The 18,065-nt window shown below is 38.0% G+C and overlaps 1 protein-coding gene across 1 annotated transcript in view; it reads right to left on the bottom strand.

Annotated features, from left to right (window-relative positions):
- The window catches only part of EMB (embigin), a 43,128-nt gene extending 40,019 nt beyond the window's left edge, over positions 1–3,109 (bottom strand). Inside the window, exon 1 of the mRNA XM_019736208.2 lies at positions 2,687–3,109. Coding sequence (XP_019591767.2) covers positions 2,687–3,029 — 343 coding nt within the window. The 5' untranslated portion in view covers positions 3,030–3,109. The remainder of the gene's footprint in view (positions 1–2,686) is intronic.
- Between the last annotated feature and the right edge of the window lie 14,956 nt (positions 3,110–18,065).

Genomic DNA, 18,065 nt, shown 5'->3' with positions numbered 1-18,065 from the left:
AACACATTGAAAGCTAAAAACGGCTAAAGTTCTACTTAGATATAGACTGACACAATATCAGGCACATCTAGGTGCTCAAATAATATTTATTCCAATAAATATTTCTTATTAGGCAGTTGCTCTGAGGGTGGGGGAGGTGAGGCATATAGAAAGGATGGGGGTTGATAAAGGGAGCATATAGGCCATGTTACTCTAGAAGTTAAAAATGATCATTTCAAATGACTCCCCTGCAAACATTTTTCAAAAGATAAACACAAGCCAGTCTCTCAATTTGTTCCACGTAATAGTAAAAACAAAGATGTTTGAATATTCCCACTTAAGTCATATTTCTCCTTACAAAGATATTTTACTTTTCTTATTTAACTGAAACAGCCTGAAAGAGTTAAGGTGAGTCCTGTGCCTCACTGTATTGCAGGACTCACACTGTGTCAGCATGTCCTTCAGCTCAAATCAAGCATTTAGCTTCACAACTGCGCTCTTTGTCAGTGGTTCCAAACTTTCATAGACATCCAATTATCTCAGAGACAACTGAGTATTGTGTTTAAGAAGACAGGCTTAGGAGTTGGATTGAACAATGCTAAATTTCCTGCTCTACTGCTTAATTAATTATGTGTACTTGGGCGATCATTTAACCTCCCTAAATTCCAATTTCCTCATCTCAAAGTCAGGGCCAATAAGAGCTAACCCATAGGGCTATAAACTGCATAATGCAGTGTGTAGGCAATGCACATAATTATATAGTAAATATGAAGAATTATAACCATTTTTATGAAAATTTGGCCAAAAGTCTTAGGTTTGTAGAACATCTATATCTAAGTTCGAAGCATCTAGATAAAAAATAGCAGTAAACTTCACAATGTCCTTTAGCAAAGAAAAAACTGAGTCTCACAGAGATCAATATAGAATCTATAAAACAAGATGAAGTTGCCTGACAATTTTTAATTCTCTCTTAAAATTGGATGCTAACTTCATGCCTTTTATATGGCATATTATTCCATATTAAGTGAAGCTAATAGGACAGGACTTACACTATATATATATATATATATATATATATACACACACATATATATATATACACACATATATATATACACAACACACACACACACACACACAGAGACATTTGCCATACATACATACACCATCCCATTTAATTACAACTTTGTTAATTTAGTCCACTTTCACTTGTTTCCTACTTTCTCTCTAGAAGTCTACTCTGAATGTCAAATTGAACCTGACTCTCTGATGCCAACAGAATAAATATCCACCCAACAGTGCATTCTCTAGGCCATATCATTTTAAAGTACTGGTTTTCAACCTGCATAGGGTCACATGATTAAAATAACAAGGCAATTAAAAAACTCTTGATGTCCAGGCTGAATCCCAGGCCAACTGAATCAGAATTTTTGAAGGCAGGATCCAGGTAGTATTTTTAAACTCCCTGGTAATTCTAACATACAGCCAAATAGAGAATCAACGTTCTAGGGCTAACCCAGAATGCATTGGTCCACACAACTGCAATATTTTGAGGTGAAGGATGGGTGGTGAGTCAGGGATAGAAGAATTAAGGATAGCTTGAAGGGGAAAAATGTGCTGGACAATTCTTTTAAGTGGTACGAATAAAGAAGAGACGTGGGGCAAGGAAATTTAGAAACTTAAGCAACCCAAAAGTGTTTTGTCCAAGTTGTGAACGAGGCCTTTTAAAGGACATTTATTTTTAAAAAAAAAACACAAATAATCATATCCTTTGATTATCTTTCCATCTTTTATAGATTATGAAAAATCCACATGCTAAAAATCCACATGCTATAAACTCATAAAAATGAATTCTTGTGAAAAGTTGAAAGCATTGTGTAGAACAATATCCCAATTTTGGTTAACTGATGGGCAATGTTTACCAACTTGTGAGGCGGTGTATTATCCTACCTGGCTGCTAACACTGAAATTCATAACGCAGGAATGCGTATTAGAAAGTAGATTAGATGGAATACTTTCATCATAAAAAGAAATTATAAACACATGAAGCTAAAATGGCAAATTCGGTGTTGATTTTGATAATGTTCTGCACATAAATACTACTTTCAAAGTGTCTTTAACAAAACCACCACCACGGAAAACTTCATTGTCAAAGAGCATGGTGTAAAAAAAGATACGCAATCCAATGAGTTGTGGGCTTTGTTTGGTTGCTTGGTTATTGTTAAGTTGTTGTTTCACATTCTCAAAGCCAATCTACCCGCCAGGAAGAAGAGTAGGTGATATTTAAGTCTTACTATCAATTCAAACGAAGAGCCTCGGCCTCGGAGACTATGGCTTTCAGAATACCGCCCCTTTCGCCCAGGCCACTCGCTGCCAGCGCCCGCCGGCACCCACACTACCATCCTCTCCTTAGGAACACCCTGACACTGCCCTACTACCAACTCCCGGGCACTGTTGTTTCCAAATTCAGGAGCCGTTGCGGAGGAACAAGAGCCTCCCAGTCCCCTCTTCCAGCTTAGGTAACCGATGCGTGGCCAATGGGAGGAGGCGGCCGCCCGGGTCCACCTGCGGCCGCCAGCATCCTCGCGCCTCTCCCCAACACCCCCCGCCTGGGTGCGCGGGCCAGCCCTCCGCTAGCGGGGACGCACCTCCCGAGCCCCTTCCTTCCCGCCCCTCAGTCCCTTCCTCCGTCCTGCACCCATCACACCTGGGGGATGGCCGTCCGCCAAGCTCGTGCGCGCTGCGGCCAGGAAGCACAGGAGGACCAGGGGCAGGGGCGGACGCGCCGGGGGTCCCCGCAGGCAAGGGAAGGTGCGCATGGTTGTCGGTGAGTCCGCCGCTGTTCTCACCAAGGCGGGTCCCTCGGCAAACCAGTGTCGGTGCCTGGAGTCCCTGCGCATACTCGCTGGTGGCCCGGCGCCAGATGCCAGTTCCAGGGACGCGACACGCGAGAAAAGGCGAAGTAGGAGGGGCCCGGCTGCCCTGCCCTGCTCCCTGGAGACACTCTCACCGCATCCAAGGCCGACCCAGAACTGCGCCCGGCCTCCCATCAATTATGCAGCGCGCTGTCCGCTGCAGGCGCGCCCGGATGTACTGTGGCCACATCCGAGCGGCATGCTCTCCAGCCTCTGTCATCTGGACTCTGGCAGGTCTGAGACCGAGCCTGCTAAAGATGCGGGGCAGTTGCTGTCTAATTGATCTCCTGGGGGAGGGGTTGAAACTATATTATACATATAAACATTTATATATATATAAAATGTTTATATGTCTGCAGACTATCCTTTGCAGTTTATTTGAAGCAGGGTTCACTTATTTACTTTGATGGGACAAATGAGAGGAGAACACTCTTCTCAACCCCCTCCCCCGACATCCCTGGGTTATTAAGGAGACAAGTTTGCATTACATCCTAGTCTAATCTTTCTTTGCTCTGTGTACCAAGTACCAATTGCACACACCCTCCCCTCCAGCCTCTGAAGGCTTAACCGGTTCTCTCCAGATGAAGGTTTCAGAGTCCCAAGGCCCTACAGTGTGTGTGTTTTCTTTTCCTTCTGTTTCTTGGCCTATCAGGTTTTGAGGAACCCCTAGAGCTCAACAAACAAAAACTACCAGATACAACTACTTTGTAAACTGCACAAACCTGTGGACCTGAGTCGAACTTGAAGACTGTTTACAATGCTATTCCTTACCCAGTGAGGCTGTAGCTTGGAGTTTTCAGTGCTCTTGACCAAATAAAATAAAACAACTAAAAGCTATTGTTTTGTCAGAGCAGGGAGAAAGAATCTCCATTATAACAAAAGAGTAAGATCTGATGATTCCCCAGGAAGTTATAACACTTGAAAAGGTGTTTGTTTTGTTTCTGAGTATTTATCCTGAGCTTTGTTTTCTTTCTCTTTGTTTTTTGGACATCAGGTTTGATATTCATAAATTCAAAATATATCTGTGTCCAGAAAAAGAGGGTTGAAAACAAATGTTACATACAAATTTTAAAAATTGAAGTGCTGCACGAGAGGTACACTTAGTTCAGGCAGGAGTATTTAATTTTTGTTTGGTATGTGTTACTAAGATACTCTACTGTTTCTGGTTCAACGTTACATGGGCAAAACTGTGGAAAAGAGTGTAGATTCTTTCAATCAGTGTTGAGAGACTATGAGTAATACAACTCATTAACCAATATAAAGTACCAAGTTGCAGGCACTATGTTCAAAATAGGCTGCATGTACTGCAAGAAACACACACACACACAAACACGTGCACACATGCACACATAGTAATTAATCTAGAGAGTTATTTACCTATAACTGCAAATCTAAGAAAAGCCTCCTCTTCTCAGTCAGAAAATTATGGTGATAGTGATTAAGCCTTTCTGAACAAAGCCTTATGAGACCTTGAAGAACTAAACATTTTACCTTATGAGACCTTGAAGAACTAAACATTTTACAGGCCCTCTCAGGACCTTGGCCCAACTTGCTAAACCCAAATTGCCTAATCATTGGTTGCTAAGTCATACCTGTTTGCTGCCCTGCATCCTGTCACAGAACAAACTACAAACATTTGCCAATGCCTGCAGAGAGTTTTAATGGGACGCACTTCTCAAAACAAACTGAACTGTAACGGATCTCCCCCATTTAGTCCTGTATAATCTTGACTCTCAAATTCATCTTTCTTCAAATAAGCTGACCTCATTTAAAGGACCTCATTTATCTTTCCAGTTGAATTTGCCTGCGTATGAACTGGAAAAAATGACTTGCCCAAGTTGAGGCTAATTCCCTCTATCACTTTTGTTGTTAGAGCAGAACAAGTTGAGAAATATAATTCTTGTTTTGCTAAGCATCTTGAAAGTCTTTTTCCCATCGATACAATTTATACTTAGATATTGATATTTTTAGCTTTATCCCCACTCATTTCAAATGCTCCATATCCTTTCAAACCAGTTTACATAAAACTTCCCTGTATGGCTTTTTCTGACCTTTCCAAACTGAACTTTCCCTTCATGGTGAATTAAATATGGTCACAAATGCTTTGACATTCTCCTCATCATGAGGTGTGTTGAGGAAGGAGAGTCCTGTGTTTCCTCCCCTCAGGATGGGTGGACTCTGTGACCTATTGAATATTGCTGAAGTAACACTGAGTTTCCAAATCCAAACCACAACAGCACCCACTTCCTTTTCCTCACTCTTACAAGACAGCTGCCAGGAAAGAAATATGACTACCATATTTCTGTGAGAAGCCCAAACCACATGGAGCACCCAGAACAATGAGATGCCATGTGGAAAGAGAGCAGCCAGCCAAGGAGCAGTAGGTGCTAGATTTGTAGCACCTACTGCTCCTTGGAGCCTTTAGACAAGGCCAGCCAAGTACCTCTTAATGATCCCCGGTGATGCTCCTTGGAGCAGAAGAATTGCCTGGCTGAGCCCTGCTTGAACTCTTGGCCCACTCAGTTGTGAGGTATAATAACACTGTTGTTTGAAGCCACTAAATGTTGGGGTAGTTTGAGTCACCACAAGAAATAACCCAAACACTCTCCTCTGAACTCATACTGTCCCTAGGATTAATTTGACAATTAATAATTTACAGACTTGTGACTTGGCCTTCATTCTTGGCTTGAATTTCCATTTAAATATTTCATTGGTATTCAACTTGTTACGTGATTCCATCTTCTTTCCTGGCTACATTATAACTTTTCAGTACCTGGAAATGATTCTATAATTTTTATATTTTCTACAGTGTCTTAAAATAGTACTTTTAGTGTTCTCTGTTTTTACTTATTAGAAAATTAGTATAGGAAAAACATTTATTTTTTTATAAACTCATGTTTATAAAATAATGCTATAATTTTTTTTTTCTTTTAAAATATAAGCTGTCATTGAGTGAAAAGTGTGTGACAGGGTCCTGGGAAGGTGTGAAAGTGAGAATGAGAATGTGGATGTCGGTTACTGCTTATTGAAAAAGTAATATTTTACTTAAATAATATTGGAGAAAAGCATTATATCAAACAGTAATATGTAAAGTACTAAAAATGAGGACAAATATTTGCTACTGATGATTAGTAGAAAATAAACAAAAACCCAAAAATACAAACACAAGTCATAGGTTATGGTAGCTAAAATTCTGCAATGCCCCCAAGATTCCTGCCCCCCCGGTTGCATGCCCTGGCTGCCCTTGCACGTGGGCAGGCTTGTGAATATGAGGGAGTAGTCACTGCCTTGATTAGATGACACTATAGCAGGCTGAAATATTCCTAGTGAGAAAGATGCCTTCATGCTTATCCGGAAGAAACAGTCACGTTGTGAACTACCTGCCTGTTGAGAGGAACGACCTCCAGGAGCTGAGCACGTCAGTCCTACAACCCCAAGGAATTGAATTCTACCAACAACCAGTAAGCTTGGAAAATGCTCCAAAACCTTACAGGAGATTGCTGCCCCAGCCAACACCTTGACTGCAGCCTGGTGAGACCTGAATAGAGTACCCATGACTTCTGACCCACGGAATCTGTGAAATAATAAATGTGTGTTAAACAACTAAGTTTGTTGTGTAGGGAATTTGTTATGTAGCAATAGAAAACTAATACGGGGGGCACATCAGATTTGATTCTAGTCACACTACAAGAAAATAATTATATATTTGAACAAGATAAGATGTGGATATGGAAGGAAAAAGAAGAAAGTACTCTACTCACCTCTGTATACTAAAAAGAATAAATGAAAAGTTCCAGAGCTACTCAGAAGGTTGTAACATTTCTAAATTGGAACCTGTGACCAACTGATAGTCATTTTCTCTCCTCTGGAAGGAAGGGAAAAAATATATATATGTGTGTGTATGCATGTGTATTTGTGTATTTACATGCATGTACATGTATATGCATACATACATAGTGTGTACATATACATGCACATATTTTAATTAAATTATTTAAGCAACATAGGGAGATCCGTTGATCTCAGGGATGTAAGTCCTCCACCTCATCCCAGGAGATAAATCATAATTGGTCTGAAGCAATGAGTATAATCTCACTCCCCTTAGCAATGGTATGTCTAAGGGGAAGCATAGCTAATGAGATAAAAATAGCAAATCTATGGAGACCTTCTCTCATCAAAGAGATCAAAATCCTTAAACAGAGAAAGATTTTTTGCCACATCCTTTTGAAACCTTCTTTCAACCTTGAATACAGCCTTGATGCCAGGATTGGCAGTGGTAACTCTGCAATTGAGTGGTGACCAGCTAACTTTTCCAAAAGTTGCAGAGGAAAGAAAAAAGAAACCTGGGTTCTTGGTGATATCACTGAGCTGCTGCACCAGCCCTGAGATGCCTACCTCCAGACCTGTGTAAAACAAGAACTATTAGTTACAGCACTATTGTTTGGATTTTCAGTTAAATGGCACCTGACGGCATTCCTGTCTTCCAGAACTTTCTGTACCCTGCCTTAATTTAAATAAAAGCCTTACACTGTCTCCACATGAGATTCTCCTTCTACGTCCTAATTTAATAACTCACTTTTGCTTTGGGGATAATATGCAATATCTAAGACTTTTTATGATCTGGCCCTTATTGAACTCTACCTTTCAACATCTCCCCTCACCCGAACTCTATTCATGATAAGTACTTGAAATACGCCCAAAGTCAGCTGTCCTGTGTGCATCATTGACTTTACCTCTCATTATTTTTTTTATTTTTTTTTATTTTTCAATTACAAATGAAATTCAATTATTTTATATTAGTTTCATGTGTACAGCATAGTGGTTAGACATTTATATAATTTAAAAAGTGACCCCCTGATAAGTCTAGTACCCACCTGGCATCATATGTAGTTACTACAGTATTATTGACTAAATTCCCTATGCTGTACTTTACATCTCCATGATTATTTTGTAATTACTAATTTGTACTTCTTAATCCTTTCACCTTTTTCACCTACCTACCAACCCCTCTCCAATTTGGCAACCTCTTTTCTCTCCCCTCCCCTCCTCTGCCCTGCCCTGCCCTTTTTTTCTGTTGACTTTTGGAATAGTATTGCCTATAGCTCTGCTGCCTAATCCTCACTTGAATTTCTGTGTGCCCTTTTCTCCAGAAAATTCTCTGATTATCCCTCTTTAAGAACTTCTTCTCAGGCTCCCACACATCTTGTGTACACTCTTATCTCAATTTTTTGTGGATTATGCTATAATCATCTGTTTTATTTCCATCGTTTAGTTTCCTAAATGCTGAAACGGTGCCTGGTTTACATTTGCGTCCTATATGCCCCAGAAACCCCGTTGAAGAATGAAAGAATGAAACTCAAAAGCTACAAATGGATATTCTTTGAAAAGTAACCATCTCCTGGAGTGTCCCCCACCCACCCTCCCTTCCCAGGGATGACGGTTATCCATTGCTGCCTTCTTCCAGGGATATTCTAAATCTATGCAAAATGTTTCTGGTTACCTGTGCCTTCCACACAGAAGACAGCATCCTGTGTGCATTGTCCCACACCCAGCTTTTCTTCTTCTATAGTATATCTCCTTCTTCCATATAGAGCTTTCCCCTTTAAACAGCTAAATATTATTCCTTTCTGTGGATGTTCAACCAGGTATTTACCAGGTCTCAATTGACTGCATTTATATTGTTTGGCCATTTCCCATTTACAAACAATTCAAAACTTAATATTATTGTGTGTTTCTTTAGTGGTTCAGAAAAAAGTATACATGGTGACTATAATCTGGGAAATAATATTGCTTCATCAAAAGCTATTTGTGTTTTCAACTTTGATAGATGTTGCCCCACTGCTTTCCTTTTAAGTTGTATTAGTTTATTTTCTCACCAGCAGTGAGCAGACCAGTTTCCCTATTAATGCCACCTAGTCAAATTCTTGATCTTTGTTAATCTGACAGTTAAAAATTGGCGTCCTTTTACAGTTTAATTGTATTTTTTTTAATTCTAAATCAGGGTAAGCATTTTTTATATGTTAAAATGTGATATACAAATGTTGTAAACAGCAAAATCCAGTCTAGCTAGTTTAACAACAACAACAATAAATCTCTTAAAGATTATTAGGTAATACAGGATTTGGGATTGTTGAAGAAACAGACTCAAGAATTAGCTTCCAGGAACACTGAAAGCACACGATAAACTGGCCTGATATGGATAACACTGATGCTTCGTCCATCAAACGTGAATTGCCCGGGACACAATGCCCCACATCCATGCCTGATGCTGCGTGTGCATCAGAACTCATTGTTGTAATCCTGCTGCCACCTACACCAGCCAAATGGGAGCACTGCTATGCATAAATGGGAGTGCCACGCTGCTCATCTCTGAATCACTCATTCACCTGGGTGTGTCGAAAGCGAGGGCACGTGCTTGAGCGCTCGCTGCACAAGGGGCTGAGCATTTGAGTTCTGGCCTCAATGGGGGAAGGCAGGATTCATCATGAGAAAATTTTCCCAAATCTAGAAGGGTTTTCAAGATACGACAAGAGGTCCTGACAATGTCACATATCCACTCCAGTCATCCCCGTGATTGGCAGGCAGCCTTTCTTCATACTTATTCTTTGAATGAGAGTAGATGCCCCCAGCTTCATACAGCTTCTATTCATTTAAATGGCAGACATTCCATCTAATCCCAGAAAGAGGATGGTCTCATTAGAAGGGGAAGTTGGGCCCCTGACTTGTACACATGCATTCTGAAGCCCAAGACAGGAGCTAGTAACATGTTTATTTTCTGAGTTTTTTTGGTAAAATTTGCTAAATTAAGCTACTTTTAACTGGAACTACTTAATATGACCATTCATTTCTACTCCAATTTCTCTTGCATCACACTCTCCCTCATGTCAGATGGCATGCTGTAAATGTTTTTTGGATCCTATGTGTTTGTAGTAGACCCTTGGTACAGAGACAGATCATTGCTAGCTACCCAGTCTAGAAATGGCTTAAAGCATACAGACTTTCTGCTGTGTGGCTCCCCCAGCACTGAGTTGACTCTCTGGTCATCCCAACATAAAGATGACAAGTATGAGACCAATCTTGATACCCTATTGTCACTTGGCACTAGAAGTAAATTGATACTGGGGGGATAGGGTGCCTTTTATAGATCAAAGGTGTTGTGGACTGAATTGTGTTCCCCCAAAATTTGTATGTTGGGAAGCTCTAACCCCCCAGCACCTTAGAATGTCACTGTATTTGAGATGTTATCTTTAAAGAGCTAATTAAGGTTAAATGCAGTCATATGGGTGGGCCAAAAATCTAATTTGACTAATCTTAGACCTATCCAATATGGAGTCCTTACAAGAAGAGAAATAGACACCAAGCATGCAGGCATACAGAGGAAAGGCCATGTGAGGACACAGAAAGAAGGCAGCCACCTACAGGCCAAGAAAAGAGGCCTCAGGAGAAATGAAACCTGCTTAGACCATTTGTCACTGTCTATTTAGTTTTAGGTAATAACTTTGTCCAGTATGCCTCTTGTCTTGTGACGTTATCACCAAAAATTATTTGTTCTGTAGTCAGATTAACCATTCTTTAAAGAAAAAAAGAAAAAAGGCTTTTGTTTTTCAACAATGCCACTTAATCTTTTTGTGAACTTGAGAATAATCACTTAATCACTCCAAGGTTCAGTTTCCTTTCCTATGAAATAGGGAAATAGCATATCTGCCAATGTTATAAAGATAAAGATAAAAGTTTTGGCAGTACTGCAAACTATAAAACAGAATATGTGAATGTCTGTTGTAGTGATTTTGTTGTTTTCATTATTAGTATAGATTTCACAAAAGTAATATGTTTTTCTTGAGACACTTTTGTGCAAAATGCATCCATTTGCAGCTGTGCCTTGTTGTGCACTGGAGCTCAGAAAGAATGCTACCAAGTCACTCTAATGGGTTAAGAAACAGATTTTACTGGTGAAACTTATAAGGTGTGTGGTCACCAGAAAGAAAGGCACAGGTTCCTCCCCACCCCCACCCCGTACATCCCCCTATCACAGAGGCATGCGAGAGCCAGAATGCTCCCCTGGACACACAATGCAGATTTAACATTCAGAGGAAGGACCTTACCCCACTGTTGATAAAGAGCAACCTTTTTCATGGAGGAATAAAAGACTGCTTATCAAGAAGCAGTCTAGATTTGGGTGGCCAGACACATGCAGGAATGGTAGAGAAAAATCAGCTGCCAGCTTGCAAGCATGGGACCTTAATGCCCATGGAAAGCTAGATTTAGGCACAACTACTTTCTGAGAGAGAGAGAGAGAGAGAGAGAGAGAGAGAGAGAGAGAGAGAGAGAGAATGCTAGAGAATTGTGTGAAGTCCAACTTAGAAAGTTAGATCCCTAGATCCCCACTAGAATTGTATGTTGTTGTCAAATGCCCCTCTTCCACTCTCAGAGAAAAGTGGAGAGAGCAAACTGAGATTCTGTCGTCTTGGATTCACAGACCAAGGGGGTGTGGGTACTAGGACTGGGTACATAATTTGTGTGGCCCAGAGCAAAATCAAAACACAGGCCCATTGTTCAAAAATTACAGATTTTAAGATGACTACAGTAGAGAATTAAACCAAATGTGGAGCCTTTCTCGGGGCTTGGTGTGACTGTACAAGCTGGTTCTGGCCCCGCATAGCTGGCCACCTGGGTAGTTTATGGGAAATACTTTACAGGAAATAGGAAGATCCCTGTCCATACATATACTAAATGCTGGATGCTGAGAGCTCTTTGCAAATGGGCTATTACCTTTACTCGCCAGATAGGATATTAAAATAATATTTTCAGTTATATATATGACCAGCCCAAGAGTCTCCAAAAACATATTCAAATTAATAGTCAAATGAAGCTCAAAGTCACAAAAGTCCCATACACATGCTCAGAGTGATTAAAATAAACTTTTAATCTCCACAATCTTAAACAAGTATAAGCCAAGCATCCAAGGAAAATATTTAACATGGAAACGGAAACCAAAACAGAAGACACATAATTTATAAGTAAAAAATATACAAAGAGAAGAAATTTCAATAGAAATTTATCATAAAAATTCTCAGATTAAGAAATGATATCACATCTATGAAAAACTGAACAAACTATTATGAAAAGGAACATTTAGGAAAGAAAAAGGAGATCAGATTTAAAAACACGATAGAAGATATGAAAGAAGTGTTAGAAAATAAAGTTGAGAAATATCTCAGAGAAAGTAGAGCAAAAGGACAGAGAGATGGCTGTAAGAAGAGAAAAATAATACTATTAAATGATTAGTCCAGGAGGCCCAACAAGCAAATAGCAGAAAGATAGAACAGAGAAAACAGAGGAAGGCAATCAATAATGAAATAATTCAAAAATTAACTAAAACTGAAGATAATACAGGCTGAATAATTATACCAAGTCCCCAAATGAATGAAAATAGACCCCCTACAGAGGCACATCAATTTTCAGAACCCTGTGGACAAAGAGAAAATTCTACAGATGCCGTAGAAGGAGGAAAGGATATGGAACTGGTCAGAAAATAGAATGGCTATGACACTCTTAGCAGAAAATGACTCCAAAATTCTGAAGGAAAATGTTTCCAACCTAGAATTCTATGACCTGTTGAAATGTCAATTAAATATGAGGATGAATAAAAACATGTTAAAGAATGCACTGTCTCAAAAAATGCATAGTTTTGCTCAACAAGATAATGAAGAAAGTACTCCTCAAAATCAAGAGTAAATCAAATTAAAGGGGGGAAATGTGAGACCTGGAATCAACAGACTGACGTTAAAGGAAGATCCTAGGATGCTAAACAGGTACCAGCATACAGCATGGTCAGCTCAGATTGGACTGTGACCTGTTGAGGGCTCTCATCCGCGTGCCGCTGCAATCAATCAAATAAGAGGAAGACGGGGGCCATAAGCAGATACAAGCCAGAAGTTAGGCAAAGGGAATCCAAAGCCTGAAGAAAAACGAAAGTCCTAGAATGGCAGTTGTGCTTCAGGCCCAGAGTGCAACCAGCTCAGACAAAAAAGAGGATTTTTTTTTTTTTTTGGGGGGGAGGGGGTAGCTTTTTCCAGGAAAATAATGGAAATATCTAAGATTACTTGATATGATTGACCTTGTTGAAAATTGTACTTAGGCTATTGATAAATGGTCAAGGGAAATAGCAATTGTTACACACACATGAGAAAGAGAGAGAGAGAGAGAGAGAGAGAGAAAAGGAGGAGAAAATAAAAAATAATCCATACACTAAAATTATCAGCTGTGAAATAAATATACTTACCTAGGCCTAATAATATAAATATTGAATATTGATTTAGCAGTAATACTGCAAGGTCAAATGGGGTATATTTTGAAATATAAGAATAATTCAACATTAGGAAATCTCATGTAATTTACTATTTTATATTCGTGGAAAATATACAAATATATATATATGTATATGTATATATGCTCAAAAGGTATTTGATAAAAATTCAACATCAATTTTTTTATTAAAAAAGTAAACTTATAGTAAACTAGAAATAGAAAGAACTCTTGTATAATTATGGGTATCTATCAGCAACAAAAAGTGAATTAAACAGCAAAATACTGTAGGAATTTCAGTTAAGGTAAGAAAGAAAATAAATCACACTTTCATTGCCATTATTCAGTATGTCTTGATGAATATGACTTTTTTTTTTTTTTTTGTAATGATTTTTCCTGCCTGATATCTAAACCCCAATTCTATGATTTAGAGAATTCCCACTAATTGAGGAACTGGAAACTGTCAAGAAACATTCCTTTCCCAACTTTGCTTGCCACTGTAGACTGTGCACATGACACAGGCTTCACCAATCAGAATCAGAGATACTCAAACAAAACCTTGAGTCAGAAATTACTGTAATGAAGCAAAGGCAGATGAGAAGCCACTCTGGCTTCCCAAGGAACAAGATGACAGTGGTACCAGTGGAAATGCCCAGTGTCCAGGACTGTCTGGGCTGGTAGGGTCCGCTGTGGTTGCACGGTCCAGTAGCAACAGCCCTAGTGTGTCCACCGATGGATTTATTTTGCATTTGATTCTGGCTGCTTTTCTGACCTGTTTTCCAGATATGATTCTGTAGTGTTCCCTTGAAAACTCTTTTTTTTTTTTTTAACCAAAATTAACCAGAGTCTGTCTGGTTTATTCTGCTGTTTGAAATTAAATACCATAGTCATTTTATGGCAGTTCTAATAAATGTGATGAAACAAAAAATCAAATAAGAGAAATAAATATTGGAAAAGAAGAAACAAAAATCCTCATTACATGGTTGCAATTTGTATGATTTTTCTACATAGAAAATCATGGAAAGTCAACAGAAAAACTATTAGACTAAATAGATAATTTAGTAAAGTGGCCAATTATAAGATAATATATGTTATTACCTTTTTAATTTACAGAGGTAACAAATTACAAACATTTATTTGAAAATGCTGTTAACAAAGACAAAAATGAAAACAAAACAATGATGTGCTGATGAATATATTCAGCTAAAATTGTGTAAACCTACATGCATGAAGGAAAAGTTAAAATTTTCCAAGACTCAATACAATGGAGAGGTATGACAAAATGGGGAGGACTCAGCATAGCAAAGGTGCCACATTTCCCCAAGTTAATCTACAAATTCAATGCCATTTCTGTTTAAATTCTGCTTTTAAAAGTAACTGATCATAAATAGTTGATTCAGAAGTATCCATGAAGCGTAAATCAGAACAATAACCAAAGAAAATTTTAAGACAACTGAAGAATTTGTCCTATTAGCTATCACAATATAATATGAAGCTATAATAACTTAAATAGTGTGATATTAGTACAGGAAAAGACAAATAATCTAATGAAGAAGAATAGATGGACAAAAGAAGACACTTTCATATTTGATATACAGCAAATATGATATTTTTATATAGTGAGAAAGGGAAAGATAATCCAATAAATTTAAGGTCAATATGTTATTCATTTTTATAAATAAGTTTATAGCTCTGTTTTACACATCATATTAAACAGTAAATTCCAAGTTGAGTTAAAGATAAAACTACAAAATTGTTGAAAAGCTATATCAAAATTTGAAAATTATTTTGGGGATAGAAAAGGCCTTGCTTGGTATGTATAACATTTCAGAATATAAAAAAAGACTGTAATTTTTGACTACATAAAATCTAAAATTTATACATGATGAAAGACACCACAACATTTTAAAAAACACAGATTAGGAGAAAATATGTGCAGTGTATCATCTACAAAGGGTTAATAACCTTAATATTAAAAGAGCACCAGTAAATCAGTACAAAAGATAAAGTCGCCACTTGGGGAAAAAAATGTGAAATGAAATGTATTGGGGGTAACATATAGATGGATTAGGCTTAGTCTTTAAAATCTGGGTAATAAAGTAGAGTCTGTTACAGTTTCTCAGTTTTCCTTGCTAAGTTCTAAACACCATAAATCTCAGTTCATCATGGCTTCTATAATAAGCTCCCACATGGACCAGAAATAAAAAGGATAGAACCCTTCAGCAAAGTCGTTGACTCAGAGACAGCCTGAAAAGTAAGCAGCAAGTTCATTCAGACCATGGGGTCCGTGGGGAAGCCAGGTGCAGAGCAACTGCTGCAGGATCTCAGCGCCTTCCAGACCTTTGAGGGGATGAATTGCATTCTCCATCTGTTTGTAGCTGGGCAGGGCTCCATAGCCAAGGAAAAGAGCTCTGTTGTCTTGGCAATGCTTTGAGAAAAACATTTTAGAGAGGCTGGCCCCTTTGCTGACGAAGCAAGTCAAAAGGGCAGGCCAGCGCCTGATGTGAGTCTGAGTGAGTTGGCCCCAGAAGCTGGCAGAAGGGATCTGGAGAGGGTTACCACAACGGTGGAGGCAGAAAGTGTAGTCAAAGTATCCGCTACAGCCCCTAGAAGACAGGGTCACTAACCTCTCTGCCTCTGTGATATCCTCTCCAGGACCTCAATAAATAAGGCAGAGATAGCTCCACAATTTGCAGGATCTGGTGCAGGATGTAATTGTAGAGCCCCTTGTTCCAAAAGCGGGAAGAAGTTCCATTACAAGTACTAAACTATAACGCTTTTACCTCTCTTCTATGGTCTCTCTCTCTCAACTAGTCATGTCTTTTTTATTTGCTATATAATGCTCTAAGTAAACAAAAAAATTGTAATTATTAGAAAGGATTTTACCATTCATCTTTATGATGTGCAATACCAGCTTAAATGCAAATATATAAGAGCATTTAACTTTTATGCAGAATCCCTGAAATTACTGTATTCATATTTCACAGCTTATACATACATATGTATTTTGTTCTTACAAAATAAGTGGAAATACTGCACAAAAGTAACTCAACGGTTTATGTTTTGCTTCTTGACACCAGTGCATTCTCCCAACACTCTCTACCTGCTGGCTTAGTGTGATGAGTAAGGAAGCACTAAAAGGGAAAGGAACTAAGGGTTGCCCTATCTTTCCTTCTGTCATTTTTCACTATAAGATGAGGATTAACAACTTACATATATTGACAGTTTATATGTATTAATAGTTTACATGTTGTTTCACTCAGCATTTGTTAATGATTACTTGACAGATTAAATCTTTAAAAGATTATAATGTGCATACAATAAATATGTATTATATGTCAATATTTAATTTTCCTGAATATATATGACTCAAAAGATCTTAAAGGAACATATTAATAAAAATTACTCATGGGTAGATGATAATATGCTGATGAATCATTCATGTCATATACATGAGAATGAGTACTAAAAAAAAATACAGACATTCTGGATATACAGGTGGATAAACACACACACACACACACACACACTTACTTTTCAACTTTTTCTCCAAAATTGAAAATAAATGCATTTTGCAAGACTAAGTTCCTCATAGGTTGGTTGGCAGGGCTAAATTTTATCTTCTGTTAATGACTATTATATGTGTTATCCATAAAACAGTATCATTTCAATACAGAATATTTTATTTTTCGTAAGGATTATACAATATAATAAAATTTTAGAAACTATAAAGAAAAACTTAAATGAGCACTTTTACTTTAAAACATTGTCAGAAATAGCTCTATAACTATATAGCAAATGTTTGTTTTAGCCCCTATCTCATATTAAATGCCACAGTATTTTGCAATTTCTGTAGTATTTTCAAATAACTCATTGTACCCATCAGTGGCCTTACGCGACCTATGTTTCCTATTTCAGCAAAACCTTTTGAAGTGGAGTAGTTTGAGATCAGTATCACTCATTACTCCTCAGGGAACTGAAATTCTAGACATTTGTCTTTCAGTTTCACTTCTCTAATCGACTCGACTTTATAGATGGGAAGATAGACAACATCTTCTATATACAGAGAAAGAGAAAGGCAGAAGAGAAGATAGACCCTTGCCAGTCTGTTACTAAACAAATTCCTTGAATTGCTTCCTTCCACGATTTCAGCTATTCCACTAACTTTATATACATTTCTGTTAGAATTAGTACTTGACTGGGTTAGCATCTCTACCATTGGAGTTATTGTTTATTTGACAGAAATCGATACATTTTTCTCTAAAATTTAAATTTCCCAACGTTCCAAATAGAGTCTGGTCCGAAATATGTATAGTTGTGTGTGTGTGTGTGAATAATGTATGTATGTACCTTTACTAAAAATATGTACATGTGTGTATATATGTCAACACTGATTACTACCTGTTAGCAGGATGTGTGCCTTATATACCTAACACCAAGTTCAAGGAGAGTAAATGCAAAACTATTTAACTAAAATCATAATATTTAACTTTTCAATATTACAAATATTCATCAGATAGCTATATACGTCTCCATTCTGTATTGCATATAAATGTACTTGGAATATAAAATTATATTTTTCTCTATACTCACATCTGATTGGGAATTTCATCAACATTAAACTACATTATAATAATTTCATACCATTGACATCAGCTTTTAGTATTATTTCTAGTTAATCTATTTAATACATTCTACTGGTCTAAATTATAATTAACCATCTTAAGTACCTGTTAAATACTTTGTCGAAAGTATTTTCCTCCATTCTACTTATCTGCAGAAAGAATATTAAGGGGCCGGCCTGGTGGCTCAGGCAGTTAGCGCTCCATGCTCCTAACTCTAAAGGCTGCCGGTTCGATTCCCACA

Source organism: Rhinolophus sinicus, linkage group LG03 (genome assembly GCF_036562045.2).
Source record: "Rhinolophus sinicus isolate RSC01 linkage group LG03, ASM3656204v1, whole genome shotgun sequence".
Classification (NCBI taxonomy): Eukaryota; Metazoa; Chordata; class Mammalia; order Chiroptera; family Rhinolophidae; genus Rhinolophus; species Rhinolophus sinicus.
The sequence above is the reverse complement of the archived record's forward strand: the minus strand, read 5'-3'. Positions and strand labels throughout refer to the sequence as shown.